Raw genomic sequence first — 20,949 nt, forward strand, 5'->3', positions numbered from 1 at the left:
AATAACCTGTTACATTGTACCTTTTCGTTACCTATTTGTTACTTATTTACTTATAAAACGTTTGTTGTACGTTGTACCTTTTAGAAAAGGGTTTTCAATTGTGTTCATGTCTCTGGTGGTAACAATGTGTTCTTAGAGATGAAATGACCCTATTAGAGCGCATGTACCCGTTCCAGCGCTCGGTTAATACCCTGTTACCTATTCGTTACTTATTCGCTTTTAATACGTTTGTTGTAAGTTGCACCTTTTACAAAAGGATTTTCAATTTAGTTCATATCTCTGATGGGTATAATGTGTTCTTAGAGATCAAATGACCCTATGAGCGCGCATGTTCCCGTTCCAGCGCTCGGTAAATAACCTGTTACCTATTCGTTACCTATTCGTTACCTAATCACTTATGATATGTTTGTGGTACATTGCACCCTTATAAAAGGATTTTCAATTGTGTCCGTGTCTCTGGTGGTAACAATGTGTTCTTAGAGATGAAATGACCCTATTAGCTCGCATGTACCCGTTCCAGCGCTCGGTTAATACCCTGTTACCTTTTCGTTACCTATTCACTTATAATACGTTTGTTGTACGTTGCACCTTTTAGAAAAGGATTTTCAATTAAGTTCATATCTCTGGTGGTAATAATGTTTTCTTATAGATGAAATACCCCTATTAGCGCAAATGTACTCGTACCAGCGTTCGGAAAATATACCCTGTTACTTATTCATTCCTTACTCGCTTTGAATGCGAGGAGTATACGTTGCACCTTGAAATAACTCGCTTTTTAATTGTGTTCATGTCTCTGGTGGTAACAATGTGTTCTTTGAGATGAAATGACCCTATTAACGCGAATGTACCCGTTCCAGCGCTCGGTTAATACCCTGTTACATATTCGTTACCTATTCACTTGTAATACGTTTGTTGTACCTTGCTACATTTTAGAAAAGGATTTTCAATTGTGTTCATGTCTCTGATTTTATAAATATTTTTATATGAGCGTCACTGATGAGTCTTATGTAGACGAAACGCGCGTCTGGCGATCGCGTGTTCAATCCTCACTGCCGGAGGGCGGAGAATTTATTTCCTATATTGAATGTATCTTAACTTTACTTTACTTTCAATTTCAATTAAGACAACTGAAATACGTGATTAAGTTAATAAGAAATCCCCCTTTTTTCTCCTCTCTCTCTGTTTTTGTTACATTCTTAGCCTTGATACTCAAACATACCAGATTCTCATTAGATATTCACTCAAAGTTCTTTCCAAAAGGCTCATTCTGTAAGCAGTTTTGAATAACACATCTTTTGCAGAAACTTGTGCCATTTATTTGACTTTGACAAAATTTCTTCAAAATTGACTATTTTTTCGGTCTTGCAAGCATTGATATATCTACCCATCAGGCAGGTTTTACATCTTTCTGTATAAAGTTTTCACCTAAAACGTTTCTAAAAGTCTTCATGCATTACTTTTACACTAAAACTATGTTCTATTTTTGTCACTAAAAGTCTGTACAACCGCTTTTCCGCTTGAATTGTACATATTTTTCATTTAATTCAGCATGTCACGTGACTTTTTGAGAGATATCACGTGACCAACGAAAGATTTTCTGGAAACTTTGATCAATTATCTGTCAGATGAGTCTTAATTGCCCTTTGAGTGAGTTTTTTTTATACCGAAATCAGTGTACAATTGATTGAAACTAGATAGCCTTTATTCGGGTAGAAATGGTAAAAAAAAAACTGGAACGTTAAAGGGTGAAAGACCTGCTGCCTTTCATACAAAAATTCGTAAGGGTTCCGCGGAACCGAGTGTCTCGCCTACTTTTGCTGCTAATCGCAGGCTCAACAAAAAATGAGGAACAAAATTAATAAAATCCTCTCAATACTTTCTTTTTATTCTAAACAAGCTTCTGTCCAAGTTTGGTAAAAATCTAGTGGTGTTTATGAAACTTATAAATGTTTAAAAACTAACTGCAGACTGTATGTAATGTTAACTGGAAGAAAAACTAAGTCCATTTATAAGAAAAATACGGATAATCAGGTACACATTTGTTTAATTAATAAAATTTCCTTCTAGTTACTAGCTTTTAGATCTTAAATAAGCTTCTGTACAAATTTAATATAAATGCAGGATAGTTTAAGAAAGTTATTAAAATTTAAAAAAAACAACAGAGTGAATGTTATGTTTCCTGACAGAAAAACTTAAGTCCATTTATAAGTAAAATACGGATAAAAATGGAAATTTATCTTTACAAAATTTTCTTGGGTATACTATCTTATGATCTTATGATAAACATGCTTCTGTCCAAGTTTGGTAGAAATCCAGGATGGTTTAAGAAAGTTATTAAAATTTTAAAAACTTTAACCACAGAGTGAATATTTGTGGACGACGCCGACGACGGAATGTAGGATCGCTGTATCTCGCTTTTTCGAGAAAATTGTTATGTATTCATCAAATTCACACGAAGCTTTATTTATTACCACTTTTAAATCTTAGTTCTCTGATTACTTGTTTGGAAACTATTCACAACCCCTCATCTAACCAATATAAACTTACGTAAAAGTCATTTATCAACTGAATATTATTTATTTATTTATTTGTACCTATCATTTCTTATACCTATATTTAGCAATTGCAATTAAACTAAAATTTTCTAAATTACAGTAGTCAGCACTTCTGTGTTGAGTTGAGTTATCATTGATATGTTCATAATTGTAAATTAACTGTTAACAAACTTTGAATAATTTGAAAAACTAAGGCTTTTCTACCTCAGGAAAAGATTACCTTAGCTGTATTTGGCAAAACTTTTAGGAATTTTTGGTCCTCAATGCTCTTCAACTTCGTACTTTATTTGGCCTTTTAAACTGTTTTCGATTAGAGCGTCACTGATGAGTCTTTTGTAGACGAAACGCGCGTCTGGCGTAAATATACAATCTTAATCCTGGTATCTATGATGAGTTTATTTACAAGCATTCGTTGTAGGGTCTCAATATTGACGACTTATAGTCTAAACCTCTTGATTGCACCTGTGCTACTTCTCTGCGAAATGTGTTATCCAAAGGCTCGAAATATCGCAGTCCATCAATTTGAATTACAAGTTTAAAATAAATACTGATGGATTCAGACGAGCATTATGCCAGGCAATGGGTTTACCGCGAGAAAGAAGATGCAGAAACTCTTTCTGAATGGGTTAAGGCTGTTAGGAGGTTGATACAAATCAGAATTTAAAAAAGAAAAATGAATGTTTCTATGAACACCAATGCTACATCAATCTTTAACTAGAGGCTGACAGAGTGAGTGACAACAAACCGGATTTTCCTGCAGAATTCGAACATTGAACAGTGAGCACGCTTGGACACTTCATTTAAGCTTAAACAACTCTGAATTTGGATTGTGAATGAATATTTGACACATCATACATATTTGAAATATGACATTTACCTATTATGGTCCAATATCTACAATATTCGTACATTGTTAGAATCAGCATATCAAATATTCTAAATTTTGATGAAATCAAACAATAGTATATAAAAAATTTGAAAGGGTTCCGCGGAACCCAGTGTCTCGCCTACTTATGCTGTAAATGGCTTGCTCAACAAAAATGAGATAAAAAATGTGTAAGGGTTCCGCGGAACCCAGTGTCTCGCCTATTTTTGCTGTAAATCGCAGGCTCAACAACAATGAGGAAAAAAATCAATAAAAATATTCCTCTTGTTACTATTTTATGATTGTAAGAAAATCTTAGTCCATTTAAAAGTAAATTACAGAAAAAACGGAGTAATCTTTTTACAAACTTTACTTCTGGATACAATCTCATGATCATAAATAAGCTTCTGTCCAAGTTTAGAACAAACCCAGGATAGTTTAAGAAAGTTATTTAAATTCTAAAAACTTTAACCACAGAGCGAATGTAATGTTTCCCCGCAGAAAAAACTAAGTCCATTTAAAAGTAAAATATGGAAAAAATGGATTTATTTATTTACAAAACTTACTTCTGGATATTATCTTATGATCATAAACAAGCTTCTGTCCAAGCTTGGTACAAACCCAGGATAGTTTAAGAAATTTATTAAAATTCTAAAAACTTTAACCACAGAGTGAATGTTTTGTTTCCCCACAGAAAAAACTAAGTCCATTTAATTTTATAGTAAAATACAGAAAAAATGGATTTTTTTTTTACAAAATTTACTTCTGGATACTATCTTATGATCATAAACAAGCTTCTGTCCAAATTTGGTACAAACTCAGGATAGTTTGAGAAAGTTATTAAAATTTTAAAAACTTTAACCACAGAGTGAATATTTGTTGACGCCGCCGCCGACGCCGACGCCGACGGAATGTAGGATCGCTTAGTCTCGCTTTTTCGACTAAAGTCGAAGGCTCGACAAAAATCAATAAAAATATTCCTCTTAATACAATCTTTTGATTGTAAGAAGCTTCTGTCCAAGTTTGGTAAAAATCCAGCATAGTGTATGAATCAAATAAATGCTTTAATAAACAGCTGCGCCATGAGCGCATGATACGTCCGACGTCTTGTGTGGAAGTTTTATGCAATAATCATAAATAATTTCCGAGAAAGTTGTAAGCAATAACCATATATTGCTTTTGAGACACGGCGGGACATGTGAAACCCCCAATCCCTTTTTTTTTTTTTTAAACTAAATATCACTAAAATAAAATTTTGAATCAAAACCAAAAAGTATACAGATCTTTAGATTAATATAACAAAGAAGTGTGTTAAGTTTAAAGCAATAATCATAAATTATTTTTGAGATACGGTGCGACATGTAAAAAAAAACTCCCCTGTTTAACAAAATACTCAATAACTCCAAAATAAACTTTTGAATCATCACCAAAAAGTATACAGATCTTTAGATTAATATAACAAAAAAGTGTGTAAAGTTTTAAGCAATAATCATAAATTGTTTTTGAGATACGGCACAACATGTAAAAAAAAACCTCCCCCTTTTTTACAAAATACTCAATAACTCAAAAATGAAATTTTGAATCATCACCAAAAAGTATACAGATTTTTAGATTAATAAAACAAAGACATGTTTAAAGTTTTAAGCAATAATCATAAATCGTTTTTGAGATATGGTGCGAAATGTTAAAAAAAAACCTCCCCCTTTTTTTTTACAAAATACTCAATTACTCAAAAATTAAATTTTGAATCATCACCAAAAAGTATACAGATATTAAGATTAATATAACTAAGAAGTGTTTAAAGTTTTAAGCCATAAGCAAGAATCGTTTTTGAGATACGGTGCGACATGTGAAAAAACAACACACCCCTGTTTTAGTTACAAAGTGCCGTAACTCAAAAAGTTTTAATCTTATTTTCACCAAAAAGTTTACAGATCATTTGACCATCATAAGAAACAACAATGTTAAGTTTCATGAAATTTGGATAAGTCGTTCTCAAGTAACGGTGCGACATGTTTACGCCGGACAGACAGACGGACGGACGAACACCGGACATTTGTATACCATAATACGTCCCGTCAAAATTTTGACGGGCGTATAAAAACTTTAACTGCAGACTTTACACGTATGTAATGTTAACTGGAAGAAAATCTAAGTCCATTTAAAAGTAAAATTATTTTTACAAAATTTATTTCTGTATACTATCTTATGATCATAAATAAGCTTCTGTCCAATTTTGTTACAAACCCAGGATAGTTTAAGAAAGTTATTAAAATTTAAAAACTTTAACCACAGAGTGAATGTAAAGTTTCCCCGCAGAAAAACTAAGTCCATTTACAAGTAAAATTTTGAAAAAATGGTATTTTATTTTTACAAAATTTACTTCTGGATACTATCTTATGATCATAAACAAGCTTCTGTCCAAGTTTGGTAGAAATCCAGTAAAGTTTAAGAAAGTTATTAAAATTTCAAAAACTTTAACCACAGAGTGAATATTTGTGGACGCCGCCGACGACGACACCGACGGAATGCAGGATCGCTTAGTCTCGCTTTTTCGACTAAAGTCGAAGGCTCGACAATAATACATAGCTGAGAGGGTGATAGAGCAGATTGTTACCCCGAGAAAACATTGTAAACCGCGACTGAGTGAATATCCCATCATTATTGTCTTTTACAGATTAATAATATTTTAAAAGTATTTTCTATGACGTTGCGTATATACATAACAACGTTACGGGTATTAGAAAAACAACAAAAATGAGGCAATTTGTTTTATTTTGTTTTTATTTTGACATTCCAATACTAAAATCTGCGCCAATACGCAGAACTTAAGCATTGTATTCAATTACTTAATGTAAATTCAATTCTTTGTCCTTTAAATTATCGATTTTGATTGGTCCGGACGAGAGGGTGACATTAAAAAAAAGTGTTACCCGCTCAGCCATGTGATAGAGTAAATTAACACCTTCATGTAAGCCAATCAAAATATGGCATTTTAACATGAAGTGTAATAATCTAATTTAGGACCTTTTGGATCTCAATGTGGACCAATTTGATTAAGGGTAATCCAAAATCTCTCAATACATGGTGAGATTCAGCATTTCAAAGAACCCCATAAATTCTTGTTGAATCAAACAAAAAAAGTTTAATTTGGACCGTGGCCTGATTTTGTACCAACTTGTATACTGGGCCCAAAAAACTAATAATAAATACAGGTGTTGATTCAGCATTTGAAAGAACCCATATACTACTATGTATAGATCACGTGATTTATATGACCAGGACGTCACCAGTGTGACACATGCCGTTTTGGTAGTATTAGGGCCTTTTTATTATTTAATAATACTAGAACAAACCCGCGAAATCGCGGGCATATACAGCTTGTGAACTGTTGTAGGATGATTTTTTGTAAAAGATATATTATGTACCGAGAATTACATAAAAGGTATCTCCCTTTTTCCAAAGTCCGATATATTTCCTTTCTGTTAAATTCAATTATATTCGTGTTTCTGGCCTACGACCACAATGCTTCTCCTTTGCAAAAATGCTTCTTTTGGTAAAAGTCAAATCAAATTAAAAATTTACACCGTTTCAAACATGAATTAAATGTAAATTTTTATATATATACCCTTATTAGTCTAAAAAAATGCTTCTATGACAATCCATCAGTACTTTTTTTTTGAGAGCCTTATTAACATGCCAATGGTAGGATTTGAATCATGTATAAATGACTAATACCGACTTAGGCTAATTTGAGGGGTTGTCGATCGGAGGGGTCCTGATCCCGAAATCCCGGGCTAAAAATCACGAAATCCCGAGATTCAGAATTTAAAGAAATTAATATCCCGAATTCGAAAAATATATTCCCGGATCTCGTAAGGATCAATCCCCAAATCCCGAGCTTAAAAACACCCGATACCGACGCCTCGAAAAAGGTCCTGCCACCCTCTAATCTCTACCTTACTTTCATTTTTGCCAAATCACTATTTTCTCTTTTAACAATAATTTGTTATGCCCCAATTATGGGCATTATGTTTTCTAGTCTGTGCATCCGTGCGTTCGTTTTCGTTTGTTCGGTCGTCCGTCCATCCGTCTCTCCCACTTCAGGTAAAAGTTTTTGGTCGAGGTAGGTTTAGATGAAGTTGAGCATGTTTTATTTATTTTAATATATATGCAAGTGGTATGACCCCTTAAAAAGTAAACATTTGAAAGAAAACAGTAAACAGAATCAGGGACTTTCTATACTAACATAGAAATTCCCTGACAGAATACAGAGAGTCTCTATATATTAAAGTAGTATAATCGTAGTTTACATGTAGATAAACGCGAAAAATATTTGTCCTCTCTAAGGAAGTATAAGAGTTGAGATTATGCGATCTAAACACCATGATATGGAGAACGCTCTACGATTGGTTGCACTTGTGTCACATGTTTTACTTTTTTTTTAAATATAAATGCAACTGGTATGACCCCTTAAATAGAGAACATTTAAAAAGAAACAGTAGACAGAATACAGAGAGTCTCTATATATTAAAGTAGTATAATCGTAGTTTACATGTAGGTAAACGCGAAAAATAATTGTCCTCTCTAAAGAGGTATAATATATAGTTGTGGTTCTATATTCCCGGATCCCGTAAGGATCAATCCCCGAATCCCGAGCTTAAAAACACCCGATCCCGACGCCCCGAAAAAGGTCCTGCCACCCTCTAATCTCTACCTTACTTTCATTTTTGCCAAATCACTATTTTCCCTTTTAACAATAAATGTGTATGCCCCAATTATGGGCAATCTGAATAATCATAAGAATAGATGACAAATGCGACTATGCATGTTACCTATAGGACACAGAGACGATTTATTGTGGAAGGAAGAGAAGCGACACACAAAATGAGGTCTTCTCGTTTAATTAATAGTATAGATACTTCTGGAAAAATAAACGGAAGAGGAAATTGTCTATGAATAAAAGCCGGGGTGATGACGGACACATATCCGGACTTCTTTTTTTCCGTTTTTCTCCCAAAATAACCGAAACTGAATAATCATAAGAATGGATGACAAATGCGAATATGCATGGTACCTATAGGACATACAGTCACAATGATCAATTTATTGTGGAAGGAGGAGAAGCGACACCAAAAATGAGGTCTTCTCGTTTAATAGTATAGATAGTTTTATTTAACTGGTTCTGTATTGGCGCTGATATAGATTCAAGTTTGCTGTATTGGCCTCGAGACCCTACGGTCTCGAGGTCAATATAGCAAACAACCTTGAATCTATACCAGTGCCAGTACAGAAACAGCCAGTTAATAACAAGTATAATATTTAGTTTATGTAATTGTTGAAATGAAACACACTCAGTTAAATTTTATCCATATATTTTCTGTGCAAAGCAAAATAACTCAAACCAATTCTTAGAACATTTTACCAAAGAAAGGAAAAAAATCGAAAATTGTATTTATGATTAAAACAATGTCTTTTAAAAATCTATACAACTAATCTGAAATTATCTTCAAAATGTCTAAAAATGAATAGTAAATGCCGGCTTACTATATTTATACAATCCTATATAGCTAATGATCATCAGCACTTAGGAAACAGAAAATGTTCAAATAAATCTGTCATTCCTATTTAACTGTGAGATAAGACATTTACCATATACATGTATATGCTTCGCCATATAATAAATCTGATCACAGGACTCGGAAAATTATTTAAAAACACTTTGAGTAATCAAACTTTCTAAAAATAATTAAACATTTCTGTACAAAGAGAAATGACTCAATCACATCATAAATACCACTTTTGGATATTAAAAAGGGCAATAACTCAACAAGGAGAAAAGCCGAAAAAATGAACTTGACCTTCATTTAGTCACAGGATACAACATATCATATGTCAATTTGGAAAACAATCATTAAAGCGTTTTGATGTTATTGAACGGTCACTGTTTAGCAGCCGCCCGCCCGCCCGTACATCACCAAATCTTAATCATCAAAGACCATAACTCTGGCGGCAAAATCGTCAAACCGTCACAAAATTTGATCTCACTTGTCTTCATAAAACTATATACCAATCTTCAAATCAATATCTTCGAGCATGACGAAAAAAGTGCGGAAAAATTATTAATTTGAGTAATTTTAGATGAGCTTCCGACTTTTTTGCAATCCTACATTCCGGCGGCGGTATTTGTTCAAAGTCAAAGGACCATAAATCTGCATTGACCTACTCAGAAACTTGTCATGATAAAACCATGCATACACCAAATATCAAATCAATATCTTCAAGCATGAAGAAAAAAAGAATGGAAAACTGATTTGCCGGACTGACAGACAGACAGACAAACGGACGGAGTGCAAACCTAGTAAAGTCTCATTCGACCTCGTCGGTAGGGGACTTATAACCGATTTTTCCTACGAAAATCCAGTTAACTTGAACCCAAATGGTGAAAAATAAAACCTGTCCTACCTCCATGACACATATGTTGTCCCCGCAGTTAAAGCCCCAAACAACATCGTTTTTGTGTGTAAATCACATTAAATAAACTTTTTGATAAATGAATTAGGTATTTGCAATTCACTTGGAAACTCAACATATGCCACAGGCACACAACACTTTCCAAAGTGGAATTCCTGTATAATCATACAGCATATTATACAGGTCTGTTCAGTGTTCCTTTAGAGATTTCAACCAAAGGGGAAGCACTGGATCTTCCGTTACCTGGATCACAACTCGGTTAGCAGATAAAAACAATTTTATCCAAGTTCACTGAACTAGTATATATTTGTTTAGGGACCAGCTGAAGGACGCTTCCGGGTGTGGGGATTTCTCGCTGCATTGAAGACCTGTTGGTGACCTTCTGCTGTTGTTTTTTTATTTGGTCGGGTTGTTGTCTCTTTGACACATTCCCCATTTCCATTCTCAATTTTATTTTGCAATTTTATTCGGTCTCACTAATTAGCGACAACAAGAATTTTAGCGACAAGAAGCGACAACAAGAATTATTTTAGCGACAACAAGCGACAAGAAACTATTTAGCGACAAGAAACTATTTAGCGACAAGAAAACATATTTTTTTAATTAGAATTAATAAATATTGAAAGAATTTGCAAAAGAAAATTATTTTAGCGACAAGAAAGTTAAAATTGAGAGAAAAAAATGAAACATTATTTATATAATATTTTATCATCTATTATGTATAACAGCCAGTATTACGTTTAATTATTGTATTGTGAGATTACTTTTCCTTGTGTTTTAGAACATATCATTTTTCTTATAATTTATTTTTTAGAACTCTTTTCGTGCAATATATATTTTTAAAGCTCGTAAAATTAATTATTTGTGCATCATTGTCTTGAAAATATTGACACAAATTTTGAAATACAAAGAACTGAAATCAAACAAGAGGAAAAGAAAATTGAAATGTGAATGTTTTTATCTTTTTATTTGTTTCTTGCCTCATTAAACGATATGTATCATGTTTATACATATTGATTGAAGATTAAAGGAAATTAATGACAATCTTGAGTTTTCAACAGGTGTTCACACTATTTACAATGATTGTATATTCTGGCGCGTGTAATTGTATAGTCTGACGCGTGTACAAAGTTGAAGGTGTTAATTGGATGTTATTATAGCATTAAAACAGGGGACACGCGCGTCGTTAATCTCATTTGATAATCCTGACAATCCCCAAAACAAGTGCATGTGCACGTAAACCTTGCCAACGGAAACGTATTAAAAATGCTAAAACTACAACTTCAAAAAGGGCAAAAATACAGTGACTAGTGGTAAAAATCTACGGTTTATCAAAATGGGACCACCAATTGTCCATGTACAAAATGTATAAATATTATGTTAGAAAGGAATGTACATATTACTATATAATGACTAAAAATAATTAAAATTTTTTTTTTTTTAAATATATGGACCTCAAGGTAGAACCACGTCCTCGTCGTGGGGTCTGGAAACACGCTTAAATAATAAAGATGGCAAAGCGTGGCTGAGAGTTCTACAAATAAAGCATCGAATTGACATAACAAGAGTTCACTTAGAGTTCACTTAAACCCAACATATACCCTCACGACACTTACCAAAGAGGAAATCCTGGATAATCATAGGTCTGTTCTTTGTTCCTTTGGTATTTCAACCAAAGATGAAGAACTGGATCTTCCATCACTGTATTGGATACCTAAACTACATAAGTGTCCTTACAAACAACGGTATATTGCTGGGTCTTCCAAGTGCTCCACGAAACCCCTTTCTAAATTATTAACATCTATTTTATCAGCAATCAAAGACGGGCTTCAAAGTTATTGTGAAACTGCCTATATTCTAGAGGTGGCGTGAATCAGATGTGGATACTTAAAAAATCCAAAGATCTTTTAGAGTACATACAATCTAACTCTCTTTCATCTTGTAACAGTATTAAAACATTTGACTTTTCTACTCTTTACACAGGTATTCCACATTCCAAACTAAAACACAAATTAAAAGAGTTGGTATTACTTTGCTTCATAAAAAAGAATGGCCAACGTAGATACAATTTAAAGTATCTTGTCTTAGGAAGGGATAAATCCTACTTTGTAAAGAATCATTCGGATTCAAACAAAAAATTCTCTGAAACCGATATTACCAAGATGCTTGATTTCTTGATTGACAACATATTTGTTACGTTCGGAGGACGTGTTTTTCAACAGACTGTCGGCATCCCAATGGGAACAAACTGTGCCCCTCTACATACGGGGTGTATATCTCCCAATTGATACGATATTCCCGTGCTAGTGTGCATTCTATCATGATTTTCTTGATAGAGGGTTACTGCTCACAAGGAAGCTATTAAACCAAGAGTTCCAAATGGTGAAGTTGAAATCATCCCTTCGTAAATTTTACGGACGCCATCAAGAGTTGGTTGACCGTTATGGAATAACCGTTTCACAAATGATATCGGATATATGCTCCTTACGTCGTTACTACAATCCCCTTCACTTTCATGAATTTGACCTACCGAATTAGACTATTTACCGGATTTGTAATCACATAAGCAACACGACGGATGCCGCATGTGGAGCAGGATCTGCTTACCCTTCCGAAGCACCTGAGATCACCCCTAGTTTTTGGTGGGGTTCGTGTTGTTTATTCTTTAGTTTTCTATGTTGTGTCATGTGTACTATTGTTTTTCTGTTTGTCTTTTTCATTTTTAGCCATGGCGTTGTCAGTTTGTTTTAAATTTACGAGTTTGACTGTCCCTTTGGTATCTTTCGTCCCTCTTTTAGAGCATAGTATTAAGCAAATGAATCAAAATATTACATTCTATTATGCCCGCTCCATATATATCTCCCAATATACTAATACAAACTTCACAATCTCTTTCTTCCTCACAAATGTTTCATTTCTTCGTCTATCTATATAATAAAACATTTTAATTAGACATATCTGCTAGTAAATTAAAAAAAAACACCATTACATACAAATTTCTTTATAACTTATAAAAAAAAAGTTTTCTTGTCGCTAAATAGTCTTCTTGTCGCTTGTTGTCGCTAAAATAATTCTTGTTGTCGCTTGTTGACGCTTGTTGTCGCTAATTAGTGAGACCCATACTATTTAGGAGATAACTGTATAGTATTTTTTAAGCTTGGCCTTCGTAAAACGTAGATTTTACTGTCGCAAATTGAGTTTACCTAGCGACGCGGAGCGTAGATAGGTAAACGGATATTTGCGACAGTAAAATCAAGTTTTATGAAGGCCAAGCTTAAAATACAATACAGTTATCTCCATTCTAATGCCACGTATTAAAATAAATGTCATTTAATAAATATTTTGGTAAAAAATGGCATAAATGAAAAAGTCCGCAAAACTGTTGCATCGTCTTCAGCATCTAAACAAAGTGACGTCATATGTATACTCTGGATGTCAAACATGAATACTAAACGTATTTTTACTTTTCGTACGCTTCAGAATGGTTTAAATAAGGACAAAAAGAAGGTTTTGAGGCTTAAAATATGACTATCTTGTTTATTTTTTGAGAAATAACATACCCAAAAAAAAATGAAATTCAAAATGGTGGCTTTCTTAGTTACGGACTAGTAGAACGTGGAATCTAACCCCTCAAAATATTTGTCAACGTCCAATGAAAAGTATCGTTACAAAATGATTGCATTAGAATTTCGTATTTCCTGTCTATTTCTATTACATTATTAACGTTTTAGGATTTTTCAGTATACGGATAGTAAACTGCACATTGCAATAAAACAAAGAAATATTGATGCCAACGTTAAGAAATTTCTTAATTATTTTGAAGCCCGGTTTTGATTGCTGATAAAAAAAGATGATTATGAGAAAGAGGTTTCAGGGAGCGGTACCTCGAATTACCGAATAACATTGTTATTATCCGAATAACTCATGTAATTACCGAATAACTCTTCAAATATCAATATTAACACATTTAAATGACTTTTAAACATATATTATTGAATAAAATTACAATAGAAGTGTATTTTATAACCTAAAAATAAAAAAAAAGTTGCAGGTAAGTTAATATTGATCATTATAAAATTATGGATATCGGTGTGTAGTTGTAAATATTTATTTGTGTTCTATTTTTCATTATTATAATTATTGGTGTTGGTAATGCAGCCTTGGTATACCAAGACAGTCACAAGCCTGTTTAATGCAGAGTGTCCATACTGTAATATAATTTCATTATCTCTTAATGATTAATTATGTAATGCGCACGTGTCAGTAAACAACAACCCAATTAACAATCTAACAGAAGTGTGAGGTAATGATTATTTTGTTTATTGGAGCACTTAGAAACATTTTGAAACATTGAAAACTTGGAAGACCCAGCATTATAACGTTGTTTGTAAGTACACATGTGTTGGTTATGCACCCAATACAGATCACAGGTACTCGGTTAGCAGATAAAAAAAATTGTATCCATGTTTTTTTAATCTTTTTTGCGTATTTCTTGTCTATTTGTATTACATTATTTAAGGTGGCGTGAATAGATGGGACCTTTTTAAAATTTTCAAAGAAAGTGGTACTTATACATATTTGGCTGTCAAATATTTGGCTTTGGGCGTTCTTAATGAAGGCTTGGACTACTATAACATGTGTCATAAAAGGTTATACTATAAACTAAATTATCTTTTTTAATTAACCAAAATTTTCGAGCTTGACCAAGACAGTAATCATATAAACCTATGATACAAGTTTCATAAAAAGGATATGGCAAGAAGTGTACAACTGAGTGCCAACAAGACCAAACGTAGGACAGGGGAAGGTATTGATATGTCCACTGCAATGTTAGTTATATCGTCTTGGTAGGAGTGGGCACCTCCAATACTCATCATTAAATTTTTGAAAGACAACATCAACAAATCGTCTAACATTTGTAACCATACTCTCTCAGTATATCATTATCATATTACTATTTTTACATATACCCAGCTGAGACTACTATAACATGTGTTATAGTAGTCTCAGTACCCAGGAACATACATTGTTCCCACTTAGACCTCACCAACTAGTTATTGTATGTGTGAGTGTTTTAAATTGAAGCTACCTGCGTATAAAATGTCCTTAACTTAAAAGTATTTACAAAACAATATCCACTGGAATGATGGGAAACTCAACTCTAAACCTGAACCTCCCTGAAAAAATACAATACTTTCAACTTATACTTGGAAAACGGAAACTATAAGATTTAGAATACAGATGGAATCATACACATTTACGATATCATGATCATGAAGGCTTTAATAAGAACAAAAATAAAAATAAAATAAAAGTCACTGCTCAGATATTATTAATATCTTCTGTATGATCTTTGTTGTTGCTGTTGTTGTTGCTGTTGCCAAGGTTGAAAGTTCCCATAAGGATTTTGTGGAGGATAGTTTCTCTGACGATGAGCATCTAATGAGACCTTCTGCTGCTGTAGAACTCTCTCTCTCCGTATCTGAAGTGATAAGGGATCAATATTGCTGTCTGGACTATGGCCTTGTAAAGGTAACTGGTCACAATTTCGTGGTGATAACATTGGACCTCCCATATTGCTTGGAGTTTGTCTTGAATTATATGACCCCTCACTGTTCTGTCGTCCATATCTTTCTTTCCCATGCCATGTGTTTCCTCTTGTCATTGGGCTAGTATTGTTATTACTCACTGAATACTGTGGGTAATTTGTATAGACTGGCGACTGCTGGCTAGATGGATTTGGTGAATTGTGAGATGATCCTGTTGAAGACATAAAAATACAACTTTATTTCATCTACTTTGTACATAAATTGACTGATTACTATTGTAGTAAGGAAGCTCTTCTTACATATGAGCAATTGCCATACTTTTTTATATGTAATAATAAGAACTAGAGGCTCAAAGCAGCCTTTGTCGCTCACCTGATATTTTTTATTTTGCAACTTAAATAATGCAACCAATATACTTTTGCTTTAGTTTCAGAGGTATAAGTCAACAAGAGTGCACACACTGAAATGCCTCGCCTTCTTTATTAATCCTTGATACTATCTTGATAGACCTAAATATAAAGCTTTATAACAACTGTCACATAAACTCAACATTAACCAAGAAAATGAAACATTAATCAATGAACCATGAAAATGAGGTCAAGGTCAGATGAACCATGCCAGGAAGACATGTACAGCTAACAATTCTTCAATACAACAAATATAGTTGACTTATTGCTTATAAATAAAAGATAAACAGACCAAAACACAAACACTTAAAACTTAGCAATGGACCGTGAAAATGAGGTCAAGGTTAAATAAAACCTGCGTAACAGACATATAGATCATAAAATGTTTCCATACACCAAATATAGTTGACCTAATGCATAAAGTATTAGAAAAATAGACCAAAACTAAAAAACTTAACTTTGACCACTTAACCATGAAAATGAGGTCAAGGTCAGATGACACCTGTCAGCTAGACATGTACACCTTACAATCATTCCATACACCAATTATAGTAGACCTATTGCATAAAGTATAAAAAAACACCAGACCAAAACACAAAAACTTAACTATAACCACTGAACCATGAGAATGAGGTCAAGGTCAGTTGACACCTGCCAGTTGGACATGTACACCTTACAGTCCTTCCATACACTGAATATACTAGACCTATTGCTTATAGTACCTGAGATATTGACTTGAATATGAAAACTTAACCTTGTTCGCTGATTCATGAAATGAGGTCAAGGTCAAGTGAAAACTGTCTGACAGTCATGAGGACCTTGCAAAGTACGCACATACCAAATATAGTTATCCAATTACTTATAATAAGAGAGAATTTAACATTACAAAAAATCTGAACTTTTTTTTCAAGTAGTCACTGAACCATGAAAATGAGGTCAAGGACATTGGACATGTGACTGACGGAAAGTTCGTAACATGAGGCATCTATATACAAAGGATATAAAGCTTTTAAGAAGTGAGCTAACACCGCTGCTGCCGCCGCCGGATCACTATCCCTATGTCGAGCTTTCTGAAACAAAAGTTGCAGGCTCGACAAAAACTGCATTTTCCTCCTATTTTCTATTTTAAGCCATGTCTGCCATGTTGTTTGGCAGGCAGGGTAATCAGACACATTCTTCAAACTAGATACCCTAATGCTAATTGTGACCAAGTTTGATTAAATTTGTCTCAGGTGTTCCAGAAGAAGACTTTTGTAAAAGATTACAAAAATTTACGAAAATTGTTAAATTGACTTTAGAATACATTTGTAACTCCTTAGTTATGGGGACAATTGATCATTTTGGCCATGTTTGACTTCATTGTAGATCTTACTTTGCTGAACAGTATTGCTGTTTACAGTTTAGTTCTATCTATAATAATAATTAATATTCAAGATAATAACCAAAAACTGCAAAATTTTCTTAACATTACCAATTTTGGGTAGCAACCCAACAACAGGTTGCCCGATTGGTCTGAAAATTTCAGGGCAGATATAATTTTTTTGATGGCATTTCAATTGTTCAGAAAAAAAATGCTGTCTGTTGGAGAAAAGTGATTGTAATTTTATATATATGATTTCAAGAATTTCAATTTGATAAGGAAAAACGAAGGAGTAAATTTAAATATAATAAACATCTTCTTGGCATTTTTCATACCTGTTCTAGTTTGAAGTTTCAGACTGTTGCCAAACAACTGTATACCAGACATCAGATCTATCGTATATGGTACTGAACATGCATGTTTGAATGTGATAAATGCAAATCTTTTTGACCTGCCATCTTTGTCTGTAGCCAACTTCACTTTTTGCAGTGGACCAGCCTATAAGTATCAATTTATCATTACTTTGTACCTTTCAGCTAGAAATCACTAACATGTAGATACACAGCATGAACACAATCATTTTTTATTTTACATGTAGCACATCAATATCAAATGAATATTGTATAACTATTCTTATTTAAACCTTACTGTTGGCCTCTATCACATGTCTGTAGACATTTTATATGACGCAAAAAATAGTAGATTGATATGATGTCTGCGTTGTCGTCTGAAGACATATTTTGTTTCCGGACAATAACTTGTGAGTAAGTATATGCATCTCTCTGACATTAAAGTTCCATATTACAAAGGGAAGGCTGGGATTGAGTTTGGGGGTAATTGCCCAAAACATATATAGGAATTAGGGGCAAAAATTGTTAAATAAAAAGCATTTTTCTAGTTTCCAAACAGTAACTTGTGTTAAAGTGTATGGATCTCTCTAAAAATTGTGCTACATGTACAAGGTTCCATACTATAAAGGGAAGGCTGGGATTGAGTTTACAGGTAATTGCACCAAGGTTTTGGGAGGGGGGAGGGATTTTTTTCCCCAATTTTTGAAGGGGTTCATACTTTATTTTCAAATTTTTCAAACTCTAACTTTCAATTTTGTTTTTATGTTAAAATTTTGATCACAATCAAAATTCAGACAGTATGATTGAAGCTTAAATATTTTGTCCAAATAAGCCCCATCTGTTCATGGTTCAACCATTGCAGTCATATCAGGCTGGACTCAGCAAATCATTTTATTTAAATTATTATATGGTGGTACAAGGACCCTTTTTAACGTGCAGCATAGAAGACTTATAAGCAGTGCTAATTGTTAACCCATTGAAATGTAAAAATTAACAAAAGAGGAGTCAATGACAGTGGGTTAATTTGTATTATATGTCTCTGATTAAACCCAAAATCTGACAAAACTGAACAAAATCTAAAAGCCTTATGAAAACAAGTGACTGTAGTCCCAGAAAAAAAAAATAGCCTTGCCAGACGTCGTTATTATTTGGACTAAAGTGACTGGTGAAAACACAGGCACTTGTTTCTATCCATTGGAAGACCCACTATCAACGTATATTTACGAGAAGGTACCCAACTACTTTTTTCACCTCTCCGCTTAAAACCCTTATTTCTCTGTCAATTCAGTCTCAATTTTTTTGTTCCATTCACCATTTGATTCATGAAAAGTTTATCTTCCAGATGATATGCATTGTATTTGCCCTTAGAGTATCCCTTACCCCCAGTCCACAAGATTTGTCAATAAATTTTCATAAATATACGTTGATAGTGGGTCTTCCAATGGATAGAAACAAGTGCCTGTGCTCATGGTGGGTGAAAACAGAGACATATAATTGTATTATATGTCTCTGGTGAAAAGTAATGTTTATTCAGTTCTTGAACCAGTGCATGTATAAATCATAAACTTAATCTTCTGTGCACGATTTTATCAAGGCGTCTCGGAAAAAAATTAAAATAGCCTTGCCAGATGTCATAATTATTTGGACTAGTAAATTTTTAACAGATATATCATGTTAAGGAGGGGTATGTGCGAAAAGAATGTTAAATTTCCTGAGCCGTTAGGCGAGGGAAATTCATTCTCAAGACTGGTATTTTTCGCAAATACCCCTCCTAAACATGATATATCTGTTTAATTACACCAATGTTAATGTTCAAAAACGCATTGATGATCGTGACGTTACAAGCGTCCAGTCGGATAGAGTATTTTTTGGCAAATACCACAGCAGAGAGGGTAAAAAAGGTATATCCTTTTGGCAAATAGCCTGGCGGCGTTAAAAAATGAACGATATTCATTTGATATTTAACAGTGAATTGGTGAAAAATACACTGGCTATCAACCAATCAAAACCCAGGATTCTTACATAAGGTGTAATTAATGAATGTAGGACAGAAAGTCACAGGACAAAAAGTCACAGACAAAAATTCACGGACAAAAAGTCACAATTCATTTTTTCTGATTATTTTCTTTGATAAAAAACGCTTATTTCTACATAAATATTTTTGTATTTTTCTTGAACTATTGTATATTAACCAAAATTTTAAATAAAATGTATCAAAAAAATATCAAAGATGATTAAATAATTGTTAAAAAAACAAAATGTCGAACTGGCTTGGCACTTAAATGGCTTCATGGTGCCAAGAAATCTTTCTTTTGCATGATTAAAACTAAATAAATCTTTAATTTTCAAGTATAATGACACATTTCCTAAACTTTAATATGAATATATGTATTAAAAAGTAAATATTTCAAGATATTTCTCTTAGTCTTACATACATGACATATTCAAACAATTGTAAACATATTATTTGTGACTTTTTGTCCTGTGACTTTTTGTCCTACCAAATTTGTGACTTTATGTCCTGTGACTTTTTGTCCTGTGACTTTCTGTCCGTTTACCTAATTAATAGCTAAAAGATTACATTTTCACAATTTTCAATGATTTCGTAAAACTGTTATATTTTGGGACCAAAAAGGGGTCTTACTGAATCTACTCCTTTTTTTTTTAGCTAGAAATTAAGAGACCTGTAAAAACAATTCAAATAAGAGCTCTTCTGTAACGGTTTCGGGTAAATTTCCGACCCAAACTGTTCGATCAACTTCTCCGTCTGCCATTTTCCAAGTTCTTAGAAATACGAGGGAAAGATACGAATGTCACATGCGGTTTAAAATAGTAGTGTACGTAAATGCCTCCGTTACTCGAGGCACCCCTTGATATCACAGTGGAATCCGTGTGCACTTCCTTAGACCTATCAGACATATGTTGACCATAAGCTGATACCGACATTAAAACCGAAACCAAAAATAGAAGCGAGGTAAATGGTAAATGCAGAGACATATAATATATAATTGTATTATATGTCTCTGGTAAATGCATGTTTATATAAATGTTTAATTAACTCACTGAATTAACTCAACCCTTCTTCTTCATTATATTGTTTGAAATTTGAATACAATATTTTGATAGACTAAATGATTATAATTATTCAACAATTTACATCTGGGAACAGTTAATATGTATATATGTTCCTGTTTACATGAATCCATCAAGAAAGCAAAGTTTAATTCAATTCGTATCAAAATACACTAATCATGAAGCAAAGGAGTAGGTTCAGTAAGACCCCTTTTTGGCCCCAAAATATAACAATTTTACAAAATTGTGAAAATGTAATCTTTTAGCTATTTACTGGAAAGTAGAATGCTTCTGCTACATAAATATGGACTGTTTTT

At 33.3% G+C, this 20,949-nt stretch overlaps 1 protein-coding gene across 1 annotated transcript; it reads right to left on the reverse strand.

Moving 5' to 3' along the window:
- Positions 1-15,159: 15,159 nt before the first annotated feature.
- LOC134721356 (RNA-binding protein 7-like) lies at positions 15,160-20,512 on the reverse strand. Its single transcript, XM_063584298.1, has 3 exons — positions 20,245-20,512; positions 17,546-17,708; positions 15,160-15,654 (listed from the first exon to the last, which is right to left on the reverse strand). Exons 1-3 carry the CDS (start codon positions 20,332-20,334, stop codon positions 15,227-15,229), a joined length of 681 nt encoding a protein of 226 aa, XP_063440368.1. The 5' UTR covers positions 20,335-20,512; the 3' UTR covers positions 15,160-15,226.
- Between the last annotated feature and the right edge of the window lie 437 nt (positions 20,513-20,949).

This window comes from Mytilus trossulus, chromosome 6 (genome assembly GCF_036588685.1).
Source record: "Mytilus trossulus isolate FHL-02 chromosome 6, PNRI_Mtr1.1.1.hap1, whole genome shotgun sequence".
In the NCBI taxonomy this organism is placed as follows: domain Eukaryota; kingdom Metazoa; phylum Mollusca; class Bivalvia; order Mytilida; family Mytilidae; genus Mytilus; species Mytilus trossulus.